The sequence below is a fragment of the Rhyacophila brunnea genome, unplaced genomic scaffold (genome assembly GCF_057557595.1).
Source record: "Rhyacophila brunnea isolate RB1 unplaced genomic scaffold, BYU_Rbru_1.0 scaffold_20, whole genome shotgun sequence".
NCBI lineage: Eukaryota > Metazoa > Arthropoda > Insecta > Trichoptera > Rhyacophilidae > Rhyacophila > Rhyacophila brunnea.
The window spans coordinates 26,141,850-26,163,378 of NW_028232860.1; the positions used below are offsets into that span (position 1 = coordinate 26,141,850).

A 21,529-nucleotide genomic window follows, 5' to 3' on the forward strand; every position below is an offset into this window, starting at 1 on the left:
AAGTCAATGACGCAGATTGAGACAAACAGAGTGATATTGCCGCTGTCAAATTCGTCAACATGAATCTTGTGAGAATGACTGGAAATTTCATGAAATTTTTGGCTAAGCGTTCACAATCTATGTGGTCGACGACAGATTTGTTTGGCAAGCGACAGATTATTGATATGGTTTGTAGACTCAAATCATCGCTTAATGCGATAAAAATTGGTGCCCAGTCGATATATTTAACTTTATCTATACATAATTCCAGAGAAAAATCATTATTTTTCAAAACTTTTAATGGCTGAATGTTTTCACTTTTGCAGCACATTTTATAGCTCGTTTGAAACATTCTCAGACTGTTTTGGCTCTCTCCGCTCTTATCCATTTTTAGGAACTGATTAATGTGATGTATTTAAAAAAAATTTAAATTCTTTAAAAATTGAATGAGTGAAAAAAGTCGTATAAGGATATAAATGAGAATGACAAAAGAAATTGTGACAGATAAAAAAATATTGAAATAAATTGATCGATGTTCACTCTGTATTTTTTTGAAATTAGAATATTGCACAGAATCATTTTTTTTTAATTAATAAAAGACTGTTGAACTAATGCCACAATTTTTTTTATCATGCAAGAAAAAAATAAGATTGATTAATTTTTTCACATTTATTCTATTGTATATATTCAACAAATTCATCGATGCTAAACAGATGACTAGGTACCGATGACAATATCATTTTTGTTTTTGTTTTCTGTATATTTGTAGCTAATTTCTCTCATTAGGTATGGGATTCGTTCTGAAGAAATCATGCCATCCAAATCGATATTCGATATTGCCAATGTTTTGAATCCTTGTTTCTCTAAAGTCCTCAACAACAGGTTGTGGTGTCCTCTTAATCGGTTGCAGTTTATGGAATAACAACCTTTGTGGAAATTTATGATGCAGATACTAAAAAATAACATAAAAGACAATAATTTAAAAAATGCTACCATCGAAAAGTATTCTCCAGACTATGAAGATGTAGAAACTATAGAAATTTTATAAGATCTTATATAATTGGCAGTTTTATTCAGTTCATGATAATCACAAATTCACTGTTAGGTTAGGTATTATAAGTACCTATACCATTCTGAGAATAGGCTTCAATAATTCAGGCAAAAGCATGAAAGAGTGGGACTGTCAGCAATAGCGACCAGACTATACACAATTAAGTCCTGCTTACTTTTTGCGTAGAGAAAGATATTATTTGTATTATTTCACTACAGCTGCATTTTTAATTAAACATTAATGACATGCTGAGGATTAATCTAGTGTAAGATTTAATTAAAAAAATGAGTAATGGCGCCTGTACACGTGCAGGGATTTACTGGTAACAATAGCGTAAAAAGTAAACTATCACGACAATAACTGTATACACACAAAAGTGCTGAATGTCTCACCAATCACATTCTACATGCGTAAGCAAACGCATTTGTTGTTGTGTGATGCAATTTGACATGTTCGGACAGGTTGTGAAAATCAGTAAACATCAAAATGTTCTACGCAGTGTAGTTCATATTTTTTTCTGGCAGGTTCGCCACTATCATTATATTGCGCAATTTTGCAACTATCGCATGATAATTCAGAAGCCGCTAAATTTATTTTATCCATGCATGCAATCCTGCAACTTGCACGATAATACGTGTTTACATTTGCATTTTATCGTGACAATACGTATTGCCACCAGTAAATCCATGCATGTGTAAACGGGCCATAAAGATCAGTTTTCACATCACCACATACATACCATTTAAGTGTAAAACAGAATATACCTACATGTACCTAAATTATTGCATTTTATAAAAAGATGTGTGTTATGTAATGGTAATGGGTATAAAATGTCATCATTTTCATAGCAATTGTATATAATTTGAATATTTTAGTTTGACCTGTATTTCAAACACTACAAGCATTAAAACATAAAGATTTTTTTTTTGTGGATTGGTAATAATGTGTTATTTGAGAAGAAGACCTCACATATAGAATTATGTAGAATTGTCAATCATACATTTAACTTTGAAGTCAAGTTACTCAACATAGTCACCAGTGTACTGCATCTGTTCAATGCTCAGCACTTCAACTACTATAAGTTCTGATATATGAGACAAAATATGAATACATTCGAAAACTTAAAAGTAGATACTTACATTTCACTGCCTTCATGTAATTGTAAATCCTCCAGCTTTAAAACTTTGCCCAAATTGTCATCGTGGGTATTAATGGCAAGAGGTGTTTTACCATCTTTAAATTGAACAACAAAATCTGCAAAATAAGCAATTTATGATGTGTGATTAATTTTTTACGAAAATCGTTGAACATTTACAAATACGGTAGAACCTCGATATAACGGACTAATGCGGGTGAGGGGGTGTCGTTAATGTTCGATGTCGACACGCTTGCTTACGGTAATCCTGTTTTGAAAAAAGAAGCAACTCTCTAAAATTACGAAAATGCGTCTAATAAAATTGAATTTAGTTATCTGACAAATAGTCAATAAAAGTTATTAGATCGTCGAGATCTTGATTTGTTTTTGGATGTGTTATTTCTTCTTCCTCGCTATCTTCACTTCCATCCACATTTTTCAAAATCACAACTTCATCTGGTATTTCACTTTCAGTCATGATGTGATAACCAGGATCACCTTATCTATTTCTAACTATTGTAAACTTATTTAATGAAGTAATAAATGCATCCATTCACTTTGAGTGAACAAATTAAACTGCTGTGCAGTTGTATTAATTAGAAGCCAGCGTTAAAATGTCAGTGCTACGTTCAGTTTACGAGCAGGACAGCATTATGACTCGAATTCGAGTGCGAGAAGTATGACGTGATTATCATGCGCATAATATTGTTGGTGACACCTGAATTTAAACATGTATAATATTAACAGTATGTTTTTAACAATTGCTAAATATGACCGGATATTTGATCTGTTATATCCAAAGTCAGTTATATCAAGGTTCTACTGTATATCATTTTGGAATCCATAAAATTCAATGTCTGTGATAAGTCGGCTACATGATGAGTATGGATGAACAAGTACTGATAAAGCGCCTTATGTTTAATGGTGGACCATGACTTATTGGGAAACAAACACACTTACAAGCGATAGGAGTGATCGACTGAAGAAGTTAAACAGATGACCAGGTAAATTGGAGGAATTTGAGGTGGCCAAAGTCCACCAAGGAAAGAAGAAAGTAAATTTAAGGTTATTTTTAATTATATTCAAATTATGCTGTCTTGTGACAAAGAAAATATTTTCTACATAGTCAATAACACATCACCTTTTATCAAAAATCAGTTTATGGTAAACAGTGTTTTGCAGTTATGACAGATGAAATTTTGAAAATTCACTAGATTAATAAAAATGTATAAAAAAGCAATGATTACAATATGTACTTGTTGACAGTTATATTAGTAGAATTGAAAGCGTGCTATTGTTATAATCTCACAATATATTCTAAAAAATCGCGTAAATTTCACCTTTAATCCGATATTAAATATCAGTAAATCTACTGATATTTCAGTAAACATGGCAACACTAGGTCACTCTTATGACAGTTCGTTTCAAAATGGAAAACGGCAAGAAATTAACCAATAAGATTATTTATTGATCGTAGAAAACAAAAAATATGAAAGGCAATATAATAATCGTCACCCAGATAACAAAAAAATAAATGAAAGGCTGAAAACGTATATGCCATTATGTATTCATTCGTTGTTCATTGTTTTAACTCAACTTTTATAATATGTAAAAATGAAGCGCTTACTTTCAAAAGCGGCTAAAATAGTTCCATGCAATTTTGAGATAAATTGAAATAAAATATATCTTTTACTTTGTTTTTCCCTCCACCACCCGCCACACCCGTAATGCAGGCATATACCGTGGCGTAACAAACGATAGGCGCTCTTCAAATTTGTGCCGAAAGTGTCCCAGGAGCAATATATCTTTTACTACCGTTTTAACCGCCGATTTTGAAACTAAGCTAGATTTTTAATAATTAATTGTGACGTATTTAGCTGAGTTTTGAAACAGACTCAGACCATACTATGGTAGACAAATATATTTATCAAAATATATATCCAAAACTCAAAATACTCGAAAAACCGTTCAGCCGCTTTTGAAAGTAAACGCTTTGCACGCAGTATGTACTATTTACTTACCGAAATAATAAATTAGGTAGATAAACAAGGTTGCTATGAAAGCATTGACGATGTAAATTAATTCTTACCAACAAATAATCCACCAGGCAGTTGTACTCCTGTGGCTAGGTATTCTTTCCCTCCGAGGCCTTCTTGTAATGTCGCTTTTATTACTGGATTGATATATTTGGAACAATTTATTTCGATAGCTTTTTCTAAACACTCTAATGGTGGAGTCGTTCCACAGTACGAGGGATGAAAAGCAATAACTGAGTTGTACAACTGAAGCATTTGAATGTTGTCTATTAAATTCTTCTCTCTCGACAAATACTCGGTAATAAATTCTTCTTCGAATATTTTATTTAATAAGCTGTCATTGTAGGAATCGAGGCTCGCTAATTGGAGGCCGAGTCTCGACCACGGCATGTCTGTCCTCTCACTTTTGAACAGTAGGTTTCCGTATATCCTTTCCTGGACCGATTTCCAATTCTGTGGTTTGTAGTCAGCATTAGACAGGCAATTGATGTATGAAAAAATGTAATTTGGTCTAAATTTTTCAATTTCTTCAATCAAAGCCTTTTCTGTGATGTAATCCAATAACTCGAAATTGGTGTGGGCCTGAAACAGTGCAGTTTTAATAAGATTTTTTTTTTTGATAATGTCTGATGTTAGCCACTTGCTCAACCTATTAGGTCCCTCATACACAAATTGAAAAAACAATATGTGTACTTGCCAGACCCAGGATTCGAACCTGGGATCCACGACGTTAGGGGCCGACGCTTAAGCTGCGCGGCTATCGTGGGTGCAAGATTAATGAGATGAAAAAAAACTTGTCATTATCAGGACCAGATTTAACCTTAGGTGCAAGGTAAAGTCCACAGACCAAGTCCGATGGATGCGGGTTCGGCACCAAATTTTTTCTAATAGTTATGTTTATGAATTGTGTGTGTTCAATAAAGAATGTGAAACTCTTAAATCTTGTGAATTTTTTGTTGAGTACAAAGAAATAGTTTATTAAATTATTAGCACGTGCAAATACGTTAAGACATAAATTTGGAGAGATCCAAATGTCGGCAATGAATCAAGGTAAATACATATTCCATTTCAGCAGTGGATAGGTGTTGCAGATGAAAGACAGTAGCAGTTGTTCGTGATGATGGAGGAGGCGAAAGTTTATTTACTGTTTCAATAATTACAAGGGTACACAATCAAATATAATAAATAAAATGGCAATTCGGTGCGATGTATTTTTAACGGGAACTTATAATCGAGTGACATGTCCAATCAGTTATGACCCGCTATTTATTGACCGGCGCACTATGGAATAATATGTTGAAATGAAATTGCGAATCCGCTATCTTATAATATTACAGAATCATATTATATATTATATTGACTGACTATGTGAAAATTTAATAAATAATATTATAATTAGGTCTGGGTCACAGGAATCCGATGACAGCCACAGGTACCTTGATTCAAACCACAAAAGCCAGTTGAGAACGCAACTTGAGAAGCGCTTCACCTGCATAACTGTTAATTAATTTTGTCATAATTAAGTAGGTTGCACGTGGTTAAAATTGGTAAAACACATTGGCACACATCCGATGGATGCAGGTTTGAGTCTCGCCCGGCACCATTTTTATTTTAATGATTTTATCGTAATCGGTGTTTCTGAATTATGTATGAACTACCTTACACCTTTTAGAAAGAAGTTCAGTTATTTAATTTAAATTTAAGCAATGGCATGATTGAGCTAGTCGGGGATGGACTGTAACACGTAAGGCAACGAGAAAAAGTAATTCAATATGGTGAAGTAGGTCGCAAGTGCACAACTGGTGTTGCCAGCGTTGCAGTGTTGTGAAAGGTAATCCCGACTCAAAGGAAATTTTCACGAGATTGGTAATTGTATCGTTAAAGCACACCACCTGGAATGCGATGGATGCGGGTTCAAATATCATTTGGTACAGTTTTAGCTCGATAAGGTATATTATAATATCTGAGTTTGTTTTAAATTATGTATGTTCAACAAAGAATGCAGCATTCTTAAATGTTGTGTATTATTCATCGAATAAAAAAAATAAATACTATACTTACGACACGGGCCAAATCTCTGGCTATACAAATAGTTTTTTCAAAGTTGAGTCCCTTTATAATAGCATAATCGGCACAGGCATTGAAAAACTTCTCATTATAAAAAATTATCCCATTCGTCAAAACTCTCCGTTTAATCACGCCAAGAGTTCTCAGGACATCGTCAACTGTCATTTCGGTTATGTTCTTCAGCACAATGTTAAAACAGATATTGATCAACTTTCTGTGCGCTGGCTGAACTATGTCATGTTGAGGGTTGAATCTAGTCATAAAGCACAATATTAACTTTGCAGAATCCAAGTTTATATCTTGACTCCGCAGCACGATGCAGGTGACAATGTTAGAGATGTAACGGTCGTGAATATTGTTTTGCGTGGCGTAGCCCAGCTGCTTCGTCAACTGCGGCACGTCATCTTTATCTATTTCCAGAGGGAGGTTTATCTGGAAGACTAGAGGCATTGCCAACTTGAGCGAATCGATGAGGTGATTGCTGTCGCTCTGATAGAATATGAAATCGAGGAAAATTATTTGATTCACAGAGAGATTGTTGATATTCTGACGGATCAGCTGTAAAAGCACTTGAAAGATTGTACTATTGGAAGGGACTCCGATGAATGTTAGAATTTTTATTGCGTCAATTATCTCGTTCAAATCTAAGAATCTCGAGTGCCGTTTTAAGATGCCGCATAATCTTTCAAAAGTTGGATCGCCAATGATATTGATGGATAAGTTTTTCCCTCTGAAAAAAAAAGACAATTGTATGGAATTTAAAAAATAAAAATGTACCTAAATCATGGCTGAACCTAAAAACATTGAATAAAAAAACAATATGGGAATTTGCCTGGGTTTCAGGATCTCCGTCTACACCTCAGCAATCGGAAGAAAACAAATAAGTATGTATGACAAAGTTTAGTGTGCACTATTTATGTTGGATCACCACAGACTACTTCCACCCTTCGCCACTGATATTTATGTATCACTATCTGGCAGTAGCGAAGAAATACATTTTGTATTTCGATTTTCTGTCACGTCGATTTTAAATTAACGGGATTTTACTGTATAATAATTATGTAATAAATATTTATACTGACTTTTCGATTTTGGTGACTTCAAATATTGATTTAAGTGTTTGAATGGTGTGTTTTTGATTGAATATTTGTCCGTGCGATCCTACCACAGTCAATAGCTGGTTTAATCCCTCTGCATTTTTTATTTTATTCAGTAAAATGTCTGGAGGTTTAGCAACCTGGGCATTATCATCTGAAAACAAAAGTACACTTTATTATATGCCTAAATTATTATTGTGCAATATTTTAGAAACTGTCAAATTCCACAAACATAATATTGCCTGTGCACATGCGTAGATTTACTGCCAGCAGTAGCGTTAAAATTAAACTATTGCGACAAAAACTGTTGACAAACAAAAATACTGATTGTCGTGCCAATATCATTCTGTTTGGTGTAGTTCGTATAGTTTGCCGCCTGGGTCGCCATGGTCATTCTACTGCACATACGTACAATTGCGCAAGTTACAACTATCTTGTGAAAATTCAGAAGCCGTTAAATTTTCTAGATTAGAGAGTATGCAATGTTGCAACTTTGCAGGATACAAAATGTTTATATTTGTCCACTGTTACGGTCGCGATAATACATACTGCGAACAGTAAATCCATGCATGTGTAAATAGGCTACAGAATTGTACATATACATGCCGAATGTGCATAATATGAGGTGTATCATACATTATCATACATATCATTATTATGTTGACTCTTCCAAGAAATAACCACTATATTAAATATACATAATTTGAAAACAGCACAGTAATATATCTACTAGAAAAAAATCTTTACGACACTGGACGGGCCACAAACACACATCCATCAAAGTCGATTCGAGTCCCGCCCAGCGTCATATTTTTTTTAGTATGTAAGTTTCTGAGGTGTTTCCAAATAATGTGTATTAAAAAATGAATTTACATTCTCAAATCTTGTGAATTGTTCGTTAAATAAAAAAGATTGTTTATTAAACCACTATATTGATTATTGAATGTAGAAGAGAAACCAATTATTATTTGTCTTTTCTCTATAAAGGCTCTAACTCCCATTTCCACGGGATGAATTTCCGCCATCAGGTTGCGGTGGAATGCGGAACTATATAGCAGCTTTTACATTACACTGCTTACTGACTGCCGTATTCTGGGGATACCAAATTGGAAAGCGGCCACACTGGATAGGGACAGGTGGAGGGAGCTGTTGGAGGAGACCAGGACCCACACCGGGTTGTCGCAACCCTGATGATGATGATGACATTACACTGAATCAGTGTAGAAAAAAATTCACTTTAGCGTAATGTGAGTGCTTCGCTGCAACCGCTTGGTGGAAAATTATCACTCAGTTTATTGTGGTGATAATATTCACTGCGTGTGAAATGGGAGTGGGCCACCCAGTGTCCGCCTTCTATATATTGACATCTACGTCATGCTTTACGAATGGTTACAACGGTTTTAGTTCCAGAAACGGCCGCGATGACGTGTACGTCTCGATATAGAAGCCAGAGTCTAGTATTACTCTTGTGGGCTAAATAAGTTCAGACAATATGGAGTACTTAATTCAACAATAATTTAAGAAAATAGTTATTAGTGATAGCTTGAAAACATAATAGAACAACCTCAGATTGTCTTATTTTCTCTATTAGAAATAATAAATCCTTGAAATGTTTAGTTATAATTTTATTAGAACTTATTCCGCAATATTATAATACAACCAAAACTGTTTGAATTTGTTGGTTCTTTTTGGTTAAGCAATAATTTGTCTGTTTAAAAAATTAGTAAAGTTGTACATGTCAACACAAAGAGTATCAAGCTGCGCACCCAATATGTTCGCGAAACAGTAGCGTTCCGAGAATCTGTAACCGCTCAAATGGAGACATGCTTTGCGAACACAGTCGCTCCGCAATGTTTATCTGAATGTTAAGCGAACATGTCGTCTGAATTAGTGGTCCACTCCATTATGAATTATAGTTACAAGTATGTTACACGAAAACGACATATACAACACACTTCTGGTTCACTGGTGCCCATGAATGCAGTGCGCTACCCTTTGTATTCGCGAGAAAACCGATAGTGTTCAAAACACATTTTGTGATTCGCGAAATCCACTAAGTATCCACTGAAAACGATCGCTGAGCAATTTCGTGAACGTAGTGGTTACGCAGCATAAAATATTGAATTGTAAAACTTTACTATTATTACCATTTGAAAATATCCATTAGAATGAAACCTATGGATGTATCATAAATAATTATGGATAAGAACTAATAAACTTATAGTGAAACCTGTGTTTATTATTTCTAATTCAATGATTAAGGTCATTCATAGATACATAATTACCTTTTTCCTGTAATGTATAGTGATTTTGATCTCCGGTATTGCTATATGACGAGTAGGATAAATAGTTAATTGTTATCCTTTTCAAGACATGCCTTGAGAGAGCTATCACCATCTGGGCCATAGCAGTAATTCAAAGACACCCTAGAAGTAGATTATTTTGAATTACCTTAAAAGAAAACTCAATATAACAAAACATCAGCAAAAAAAATATTATTTTTAATATCCATCAGAAAGTATGGAGGTTGTATTAACAGATTTTTTTTATAACGAGAAATGGATGTTACCACTTCCTCAACCTATTAGGTCCATACTCTTGACTCCAAACACAAATTGAAAAACAGTACTTATGTGTATTTTCCAGACCCAGGATTTGAACCCGGGATCAACGACATTATAAGCCGTTGCTTAAGCCGCTCGGCCACCGTCGCCGTAATTTTCTTACGATAAATTGTTTGCAAATGATCGGCGCAAACCTAAACTAATTAATATTTTTTATTATACTAACCGAGTTGCACACACAAAAACACGGTTCACTAATGTATGTGATCTAGTTAGGATTTGTCGAAGTCTTCCTATCAATGCATTTTCATTCAGTTTTTTAAAAAAAGCGATCACGAATACCTAGGTAAGTGTAAGTACGGGCCCATTCAATCAAGCCGTAATTAATAATTGTGACTAATATTTATTTCTAAATTCATAAACATCTTCTCTAATTGTTTCAAATTTGCATATTATTTAAAACGAATATATGCCAGCGTCCTATATTGTAAAATATAAAATAATATCGCGTATACAGTATAACATAACCATTATAATTTGAGGTTATAATTTTGACATTTGAAATAGTTCGTTCGAATTATATTGTATGGCGATTATAATATATTTTTTTGAACAGATATCTTTTCATTGTTGCAACGTACACCAACAAACCGAGGTGAATTTGGGCCACCTTTGGGTAATTTTTGTGAGGTAGGTTATTTATAGCTAGGCTTACCATACTATGAAACTCTAAACCAGGGCAGTAACGAGAGATCAGTGACGTCCCGTAGGGGTAGGCACTATAGGCAGATTGAGTGTCGCTTGGGGGCGGCAAATTGAGGAGAATCCAAAGAGATTCTCTGAGATAATCTCTTTGGGAGAATCATTTGGTATAAAATATAGAAATAGCTACCCAAACTTATACATAATAACAAAAATATCTTTGCATAAAAAAATTACGCTCACTGGTTGAAAACAAAATGTACCTATTAATTTAAGCACATAAAAGGTTTAACAAGACTGTAATTATTGTATTGTCGGGTTCGCGATGTCTAGTTTACTTCCGTTGCCCTTCGACGTCCATGGTGACCAGAAACGAAACGTGGATGGATGATAAAAAAGACTGTATAAAAAGTGGGGCGTTATTTTAGCGTTGCCCAGGGGCGGCATTTTGCCTAGGGTCGTTACTGCGAGAGATAGGTGAATGAAACAAATTTACCCACTAAAAATTGTTTTATTATTAAAAATATGTAAGTATCTACCAATGAAGAATTCTGCTGCAGCAGAAATTTAAATTATTTATTTATTGTACCAGTCATAGCCTTCATAGGTACTTAGGTGATAACATTACAAAAGATGCCAACCAGCTGCTAAAAATCAGGAACTGGAAAAGACGTGCGGAGGACTGTTCCGGCTGGAGGACGGCGGTGGAGGAGGCCAGGGCTCGACTTGAGCTGTAGCGCCATCGTAGAAGAAGTCGTAGGTATTTCTCGCTAGAATGAACTTTTTTTCAGCACTTATTTTTTTTTTAATTGTCTCATAAAAAAGTTGCATGTAGGTAATGCCGGAGTGGCCAATTGAGTTACCTACCTACTCAAACTGTGTAAATATGAACATATTAATTATATGATATTTTCACAACAAGAGCTTCAATTTCGATTGGCAGACCATCCATATCAGATTGAAGTATATTGTGCAATGTGCATAATTATATTAACATCAAGTTCTTGTTTAAGTCGGCTGTAAATGTTATTTTTCCTTCTTCTATGTATGCCTCCAAAATTCGGGCTACAATTTTATTGTCACCACATCATACAGCTATCATTTTATCGATCTCATGACAACGCAATGTTGAAATTATGTTTTCAGTCAATATTTCCGATGTCTCGCCGTGAACAGACTTAAAATCCAGTAGGTACTTATACGTGCACATCTTCCAATGGTCAAAAGTATAATATAGGTAACAGCACTGGCGCTAGTTTTACTTCTTTTCTATTTGAAGTGTCTTAATAACACTTACAAAATGCGTCTTCTGTCTGCGGTCAATCATGACAATTTATTGTTGACAATCATTAATACGCGAAATAACAGCCGGGACAAAATGTCAATCCGGCCGGGACCAATGTGCGAAACCGGGACGTATGGTAGCATAGGTAGAATGGGGTCAGATTATTCTGGCTGCAGGGCAGACGACTCATTTAGGTAGGTATAATATAATAAATTAATATACTTAAATTTTTTATTGGAACTTTCAATTGACTTGAAATTATAAAATTTTGCGTTCTGTATTTGCCGTGATATAATATCGTTGAATAATATGTATTTAATGATAGTTTAATGTACCTACATAATATTAGGTATAATATATTATTTCAGGGTCCATTTTACCCCATTCAAAAAATGCATTGAAAGGTACATACCTACTCATGGAATTCAGTAGTAGGTACCTATAAGTTCGCCTTGCTAGACTCAACTTGTGATCTCCATCGCTAATAATAAATATGGAAACACTGCCAGAGTGCGGCGGTGCATACTTTGAATACCACTGCCCAAATTTATTTAAAGTTTAAGTACATAATACAACATTGTTTATAACAATCGATTTATATCGCAACATATTACCTAGGTACCTATATAATATTATATTGGAATTCGGATCGGGGTCAATAAAGTATAATTATTGATATTTTGGGTGAAAATTATTAATTTATTGCAGCAGTATTCAAATTGTGAGACGCGCCACGCGACTAACACCCAGTGGCGCCACTGGTTGTTTGAAAAGATTAACAATAATATTTCAGACAATCTTAATACAACACCTTAGATTATAGAAAAAATCATAGATCATAATGATCGGATCCATTGTTGCACCCGTTTGTGGTTTACAACGTTTCCTCACGATATAGCATTGTTTTTGAAAAACCTATTTCACCTTAGCGTCCTTAGCAATTAGTTTTAAAAATACTTTCAGGAAAATAATAGTACAGTAGATACAATACATATTATGGAATCAACATCTGACACAATTGTGTGTAGCTGTAGTGACGTTACGAGGTTATGTGTTGCTTAGGAGTGAAAATTAAGGAAGGAATAGGTACCTACCTACGTATAATACAATTTTTAGAGTAGATTCCGTGGAGTAGATAAATAATTCGCATGCAGCGCAAACGATTTGTGTTATTTAAAAAATATTTGCATGTACCTCTTCGCTTAAAAATAGCCAAATATTTACGTGGTAGATACAATTTAGCGATACCAACCGTACTATGTACGGCCCGCGTACTATGTACGATATATTAGAAGTCCGAAAATACTATAATTTTGAAAATTCGGAAAGAAAGTTGACAATAAATGAAAAATAGCGCTAAAGTATGTAGGTAGCTCGTGAGAATTAAAATAAGCTCTCGTTAATTACTTTATTTTGAATTTCTGTAAAAAAAGTTGACGTTAATCACTTTAGGTAGATTTTTTTGAAAATGTAGAAAAGTATTGGTTATTCAACGCGTACTATATTTTTTTTGCCGAAATACTATAATTTTGAAGGCATTCTGAACAGCGGCACTTTGCCTAGGTATGTCACTGGGTAACCGGTTAGTTTGATTTAAAGATTTGAGAAACTGCGTAGAGAATCCTATCCCACTAATTGGTATTTTTAGGGCGCCGTGAAAAAAAACTTTAGATGCAAAAGGCGTTTCGAGACAAATAAATTTTAAAAAACTATTGGCTTAGAAAAGTGAAAAATCGTTACAAGTCGCACCAATCAAACCATGGCATCTGCAAATTTTTCAATTTCGAGATTAAATGCAAAACAACTGCAAAAGTCGTGAACTTGATAATGTAAGTGAAGTAACTGAAAGAACATGCAATATAATGTAGATATAAACCAAATATTATGTTTTTTTTAGAAACTCTATTTCTCCTAACAAAACGAAAACTTCAAACCCTAATATATTATATCCAAAATATGTCTTTTGCAGATGTCTTCACTCACGGTGCGATTGTGACTTCGTACTGCAAGCTCCATTTGCAGAGAGAGAGCTTCACGCTACTGCTATGGGGCCGTACACATAATAATATGACGTCACACGATATTGGCCATTTTTAAACCCCCCCCATTGTCATATTTCGTTACGTACCTTTGTACCTCCCTATCTACATTACGCCACATTTATGACCCCCCCTAAATGTTAAAAAACAATAATTTTTTTTTTAAATTTTTATCCTTAAATCTCGATCCCCAACATTGTTGTTTTCAGATACTTTTATATAAGTATTTTTTTGCTTTGTGACGTCACATTTTCTCTGACCCCTTCTCTTCTTCGTCACAAATCAGACGTGGCGTCATATAATATGGACTATGATATTTATTTGCCAATTTAGATAACTACTTAAGCAGCCAATACTTACTACTCTATTTCGGCATTATTATTAACTTTGTGTAAAACCATTTAGGTATAACTGCACTCTAGTAAATAATCACAATGGACATATAAAAAAGGTCGCCATTGTGTATGTACGAACATCGGAACGGCAACTGAGCGACCTTAATATTTTTGTGGAGTTTACCAAATTAATCACATTGTTTCATGTGCTTACAAAATAATTTCAAATGTTATAACAGAAAAAACTTATACGACTCTTTGGACGAAACAAATAAAGTTATTATTTTTTGAAAAGTTGTAGGTAAATAATTGTTCTGTTTGCCCTTTGGCTTATCAATCTCGATATATTCCATGCCGAATCTAATTTACTATAATTTATTTGAATAGTTGATTAATTTAACTTCTAATCACAATGTTGAACACTTCAGAGTGACATCTTATATTCCTTTTAAGTGCACATAGTCCGACAGTGAAGTCCTGTGCACGCTCCGCAATCTGTAATACAAGAGAAGACATTATGTACATTAAATTGTATTAATTAGGCGGGTCCAAGGGGGATGATTACCACGTCTTTGGACGAGCTTAATTTTGAACACATGTATCAGTGTTGAAGACTCCATACAACGTGTTTACCTTAAGGCGATGTACTTACGAGAGGCACCTAGGGGAAAAATACGAAGCTTGCAATTTGAGACATTTTTTTTGATAATCTACAATTTCAACTGTGTTAATTAATAAATATGTAAGTAATTTTAAAAATATAATAAAAATATTTTTTATTTTGAGTCAAAGATAAACTTACAATTGTAAAAAAAATGTAATACAATGTGAATTTGTTGAATCAGACCCCATCTTATTATTACATATTATGTTTTATGGTCATATTTATTATTAAAGTTTAGTTTATTAATTTTTCTAGGCTTCGCCTAAGAGATTTTTGTTTAATTCATAGTTTTAATATTTTTTATATTTATAAAAACATCGATTTTCATAAAAATATAAATGTGTATAACTTGAAATCCTTTTTATTCCATGCATATACCTACAGCATATTATTTTTTAATATTATTTGTTACAGGATTTCAAAATGAGTCTACGCAACATGTAGAATCAGAGATGCCTATCCAGACCAAGAGATATCTTCCCTCCCCCGCTTTATGTGCGCGTTTGTCTTAAACACAAGTGAACAAATTTGCACGATTTGAACAAAACAACATTCTAAAACACCACACCTCGCTACTTCTGATGGAACAGTAAAAAATTCACCCCAAATATGGCCACACTTTTTGATAGTAGGTTCATTTGCGCAATATGTTTTCCATTCGAGATGGAATACAATAACAAAACATATTATTCATTGTTGTTAGGCACACTTATTGACATATTATTATTTCGTATACTGATTAGATTTTTTTCTGACACTTACCTCTTCGTACATTGTAGTCACAGTTCACAAAAGGCCACTGTTCTTGGTACTCGCAACGTTGTCCCTCCACAGGATATCCTCCCATAACATCAGGGCTTACTGACATCGGTTGATTAGATTGAGTTAGCTGAATTGGCTGAATTGGCCTAGGTTGTTGAACTGGGACTGTAGGCATATTGACGACAATTGGTTGTTGATTTAATTCGGCTGGTACTGGTAGATAATTATGATTCAGACCTGGGTGTATGGATGGATTCAGTATAATGTTTGTCGTGTCTGCGGTGTCAGGCCCATATACTGTGCTGGACAGACACTGCTCTCCACATAAATGGCGCCTTCTCTCGTTGCATATCCATTTTTTGTCAGCTCTCTGTGAACATTGACCCGGCTCTATTATTACGCAACACTGCCCATCTGCGTCTGAATTTTCAGAATAATTTAGTTCATTGTGAGATTTTGAAATTGATCCCAGGTTTATATTGTTTAGATTTGTGTTATTGATTGTCGTGATGACGTTGTGTGTGTTTGTATTGTTGACGATGTTCGTAATGTTGACAACATTGGTCAAGTTTGCATTATTTAAATTCACCACATTCGCACCTGGAACGGTTACATTAGATGCCTGTAATGTGACATTAATTGGAATACGCCTCGCAGAGGAATTCGGTCCGAATGGAAGTGTATTTATTAAGCAGTTAGCCTGACAACCGGAAAGTAAACCAGGACTACTATATTGGTAACAATATTGAAAGCAATTATTACAACTGGTCGTATTGCAGCACTCATCATCAATGCATCTCATGCAAATCCCATTCACCAAAGATTCATTTTTGGCACATGTTAATGTTTCTACGCAGCTGTTATATAGCCATGTAGTTCCAGGAGGGCAATCACATGTACCGTTGGCACTAAGTACCATTCCAGACGTACAATGCCAGCAGGTTCCATTGAAAAACGTAGAATTGGCCGCACACGTAACACAATCTCCATTTACTAGATAACTATTATCAGGGCATGTGACGTTTGGATAAGTGCATGTCCTGTTGACTATTTGCCAGCCTGGAAGGCAGTTATTGATCACAGTTGTGCCTGTGTTACAATTATTGGTACCAGGAGTACATGGCTGGCTGCTGTAGCATAATCCATTGTGTTGGATCCAATTCAGTGGGCAGGTAGCGACTGACGATGGGGCGCAATTGCCTTGGTATAACACCTGGCCTTGCGAACAAGTTTGAGTGATGCAATTTGATCCTTGGCAGCTGTTGGTCATATCATTGCATGTCGGATATCCCAGAGGACATGGTGCAGGGTTATTATAGACGCACACTCCGTTGTTGTAAGATGATCCGGCAGGACATTGAACTTTATACGATGTGTCCACGCAGCCTCCGTTTGAGTATACACTATTATCCGAACAGGTGGTCCCGGAAGTGGTGACGCAGTACCCATTTGAATAGCTACTACCATAAGAGCACTGCGGTATACTGGAACATCCGGAAATGGTGCACGTCATCTGACCCGACCGGCATTGGAAGTATGTGTTAAAATCATTAGCGTATCCGCATGATGAAATTTGACCAAGAACTGGAAATATGCCATTCGCCGTTAAAACGAGGATCGTGATGATAGTTTTCATCTGAAATAAATAAAAAAATCAGTTGATTTAAAAAAAAAATGGAATACCTACTGCAATTCAGTTAATTTTTATCTAGTTAGTTTGACAAAATAGTCGACTTTCGAGCAAGGGCTACGGACATTCTGTCTTATATATCAGATATCGTTCATAAAATTAGTCAGAGATGAATAAAATGTGACGTTACCAGCGCTCGAAATGGAAAATTTTACGAACCGGAGCGCTTGATAATTTTACGAAAATATTAACACAGAACAGCTATTTAATTGTATATGTATTTTATCAAAATAAGTATGTTAGATATGTTGTTATAACATATATGGCCTATCTAGCTCAGGTGGTCAAATAAATAGTTCCACGAAACGGATTGATTGTTTTGGGGATTTTATGAACCGGAACGGCGCTCCGGTGCGTTCCGGTCCATTGCGAGCCCTGGGCGTTACGTTAATACGAAACATCATAATACCACGCATAGTCATAATTAAATGACAGCTGCGAAATAAATTTAGTTCACAACATGACATTTAGAAACAAAGAAACATTATTAAAACAGTATTATATAAAAAAAGAATAGTTCATTATTAAGTAATTAAACAGTAGAAAACAGTAAAAAAAATTTGATACAAGGAAGTACACCGAATTAGCTAAGCAGACCCAATTTTAAGAATTTATAAAACAACGTAACCTATACTCATCCTTATGTAAGTGGAATATATCCGAAGCGATTTGGTTGAACAGAATTATTGCCCTCCTAATTGGCAATGGCAGGTTAGTTCTGCTCATTGGGAGAACAAACAACTGATGCTCCCGATTTTTAAGATAGTTATCAGGGACATGCAGATTTACAGCGGCGACATTTCCTTTGACGCAGAAGATAACTTATTATTTTCAATTATTAAAATATACAAATGTCTTAATAATATACGTATTACTCATGAATTGAGTATAACATATTCAAAATGTCATTGAACATATTACATACAGCATAAAAAAGCCATGCAACCGACATAAAAGCGGCATATTATATAACCACTCGTACAGATACGTAGTAATGCACAAAACACAATTAAACCACTAATAGTATTATGTCATCAGTCATCAGTCAGCACTGTCACCTTCAATAATAATTGTTTTTATTCTAGGATGGGATTCTGGGAAAGAGACACTTTGTTATTTTTACTTTTTAATATTTATAAATCTACCTAAATCGGCCACTTAAATTAGCATTTCTTTTTACTGTCTCTGGCACTAAAACACTAGTTACGGCCCTGCTACAGACACTCATTTTTGATTGCATTTATTAAAGAATCTTAGTTATTAACGTATTTTTAATATAATATACTCACGTTTAGTGGGACATTTCTCAAATAACCAAGATTATATTATTTATAACTGTGTTCAGACGATTCTCGAACGCAATCTTCTGGTGCGGTCGGTAATAATGTCTGACTAAATTATAATTTTATTATTTCTTGTCAGAATTCGCTAAACGAGACTCCATAAAAAATATCATTGATAAGATTAACACTTAAATTAATACAATAATATGACATTTAAAAAAATAATTGTCCTTATCTAAAATCATGTAGCCAAAAGGTTAAATTCAGCTACACACACTTTTGCGATATGAATACGATACATACCTAATGATCATTTCCTTATTACTTTAACAAGTTTAACATAATATATTTTGTATGTATGTGAAAGATTGATTAAATTATTTGCAATGAATGAAATAAACGTCAAAACCAGTGGCGAGTTTAGGTATTTATAGGGCCGATGCTCTTACTGCTTTTATCAGTTTTACCATCATCATCATACGTGACCCTACAACCCAGGGCGGATCGTAATCTCTACCAAGAACTTGGCCAAGGGCCAGCATCCTCCAGGTGTCTAATCTCCGTTAACACCGTCCAACTACCGGAGTCTTGGTCTGCCAATCGAACACCGACCGTAAGGTCTAGTATGCAGGATTCCCCATCGATGGTTGAGCACTATCTAATCCTGCTGCATGGTCTGAAAATCAGAGTCTACTACAATCTCTGCCGTCTACGTAGATACCCAATAAAATAACAAAGCATCTTTTTTCTATCCAATTATTATTGAAGTTGACAGCAATGAGACATTCTTTTTAAAAATCTGTTTGAGTGGTTAAGTTTTATGCCCTTTTGATGTTATTTACAAGAATTTGGTTATGTTTTAGCTAATATTTTATACCTACTCAATTTGGGAGAAATACGCATATATTTAATGTTTCAATATAATTTAATAATTGTATGAAAGCCCGAGGCCGCCTTTAAAATCTCCAGACGAATCAATTGCTTCATTTGCGTCAAAAAAAATCGTCGCTGATCAAAACATATGACGTGACAGTGGCGTGTGCATAATTTATAGCCAACAGGGTAAAATACATATGAAAAGAACGCCATTTGAAAAAGAAGCACTGGGTCTATTTTATGTGTTGTGCCTAGTCCAGACCAACATATTAATATTATGTGCGTGGACATTGAACATTGTTTGAAAACCGTTTGAAAGTTGTATTGACAATATAACTAATATAACTGTCAACTTCTGGACACTGGATACGACTTTCGCTTGTAGTTCTACGCCTGGCTTCTACGCCATATCTCTACGCCAGATCTCTACGCCCGGTCTCTACGACTAACCTCTACGCCAGATCTCTACGTAAGATCTTTAAACCGACCGCTACGTCCGTCGTATTATCAACATTTTTTAAATGTCTTATTGTAATAAATAAATCTGACACACTGCCTGTTGGTCGGAGGTGAACGATTATAACAAAGCTTAACAATGCATAATTATAAACCAGGGTCGGCAAATATTTTTTGTCTACGGCCAAATACCAAAATTTTTTAATGTTTTAGAATGTAGGGCGAAGATGCAAGCTAGTGTATGTTTATTTAATAGGCCAACTTAAGAAGAAAATAAAATAAGATGTCAACAATTTATTGAAAATTATTTCTTCTTTTTCTTTTGACCATATCCGATCCTAATAGGATCATAATATGGGCCTTCACATAGTGGAGGTTTGTATTAACATTTTTTTGTTTTTAAGAGAAACGGATGTTAACCACTTGCTCAACCTATTAGGTCCATACTCTGAATCCAAACACAAATTGAAAAACAATATGGGCCATGCCCATGGAGTTAACGTAGAATGACTAACTGTTTATCAACTCATCAAGACCCAAGTAAACACACTCGACACAATTTCCATTGTTATTTAATTATATATATGTAGATGATTCTCCTGATATCCCCGACTCTTTGCGCGACAATTCTCCTCGATAGGCTGATTGATTTAATTATACCCATTATCCTTGGATACATTTCTTCGGCTTGCAGCCATATTTTTATTTTTCATTTTCGTGAAGAAATCGCATTAAATATTCCATATTAAATATCTAATTTACAAAAAGGCGATGGCGTACAAAACAGTAGGCATGGACTGGGCTGCGGGCGTAGTTTTCCTATCACTGAACCAAACCATGATCAATATGGTGATCAAAGTATCCCCGTCTCACACGCAGAGAATATTATCGACACGATCAAGTAGGTAGTAAGTGTGCATATAAATATAAAATTGAGTTACTTCCCGGGGCGTTAAAATACATTGCTACACCCCTGTTACTGCATATGAAACAGGTGCATGTGTTGCCAAGTGATACGGCGCAATTTATTCTATTATATTCTGCTATTTTTTTTTCATAGAAATTGAATCATTATTATTTATAGGAAGTGCCATATTAATTAAATACTGTTACCAGACAAAAAAAGAGAAGGCCCCGGCGCGACAGTTTCAAATTCTAGATCAGCAATTTAACAAAAAAATATATCCGGCTTCCCTGTAGAATGTTTAGAACCTCTGACTTACACGAAAATATTACAAATAAATATTTCGTAAACGGTCATTCACAAAGATGCATTTTATTACCCGGCTCGAGGGTAGAAGCGGCCCGTAGCGGCCCGTCCGAAATGTTTGTCCCGTTAGTCGGTGACCTGCCCTTTCTCTTCCCCTCCGTAGGATGGACCCCGCCAAAAATTAAAAGATGATTTTTGAAATAAGGACAGTCCGGATCTACCTACCAAAGCCATAACATGAAATAAGTTTCACGCCGGAGGGGCGTGCTCCCGCGCAATTAATGACGCTCCCGGCCCA

The 21,529-nt window shown here is 35.0% G+C and overlaps 2 protein-coding genes across 2 annotated transcripts; both read right to left on the reverse strand.

The window, feature by feature from the left end:
- Positions 1-590: 590 nt before the first annotated feature.
- Positions 591-10,476, reverse strand: LOC147071470 (uncharacterized). Its single transcript, XM_085948139.1, has 7 exons — positions 10,156-10,476; positions 9,651-9,791; positions 7,351-7,519; positions 6,263-6,998; positions 4,255-4,783; positions 2,170-2,284; positions 591-931 (listed from the first exon to the last, which is right to left on the reverse strand). Exons 2-7 carry the CDS (start codon positions 9,769-9,771, stop codon positions 697-699), a joined length of 1,905 nt encoding a protein of 634 aa, XP_085804265.1. The 5' UTR covers positions 9,772-9,791; positions 10,156-10,476; the 3' UTR covers positions 591-696.
- A 1,658-nt stretch (positions 10,477-12,134) lies between these two features.
- On the reverse strand, positions 12,135-18,800 carry LOC147071471 (uncharacterized). Its single transcript, XM_085947853.1, has 3 exons — positions 18,696-18,800; positions 15,717-17,352; positions 12,135-14,785 (listed from the first exon to the last, which is right to left on the reverse strand). Exons 2-3 carry the CDS (start codon positions 17,350-17,352, stop codon positions 14,739-14,741), a joined length of 1,683 nt encoding a protein of 560 aa, XP_085803979.1. The 5' UTR covers positions 18,696-18,800; the 3' UTR covers positions 12,135-14,738.
- Between the last annotated feature and the right edge of the window lie 2,729 nt (positions 18,801-21,529).

Coding starts and splice junctions, on each gene's coding strand:
- LOC147071470 (XM_085948139.1), bottom strand. CDS start 9,771: ATGGCCCAGATGGTGATAGCTCTCTCAAGGCATGTCTTGAAAAGGATA. Junction 2,285..4,254: donor GCCTGGTGGATTATTTGTTG/GTAAGAATTAAT, acceptor CTTATTTTGCAG/ATTTTGTTGTTCAATTTAAA. Junction 932..2,169: donor TTACATGAAGGCAGTGAAAT/GTAAGTATCTAC, acceptor GTTATTTTTTAG/TATCTGCATCATAAATTTCC.
- LOC147071471 (XM_085947853.1), bottom strand. CDS start 17,352: ATGAAAACTATCATCACGATCCTCGTTTTAACGGCGAATGGCATATTT. Junction 14,786..15,716: donor TGACTACAATGTACGAAGAG/GTAAGTGTCAGA, acceptor CTTGTATTACAG/ATTGCGGAGCGTGCACAGGA.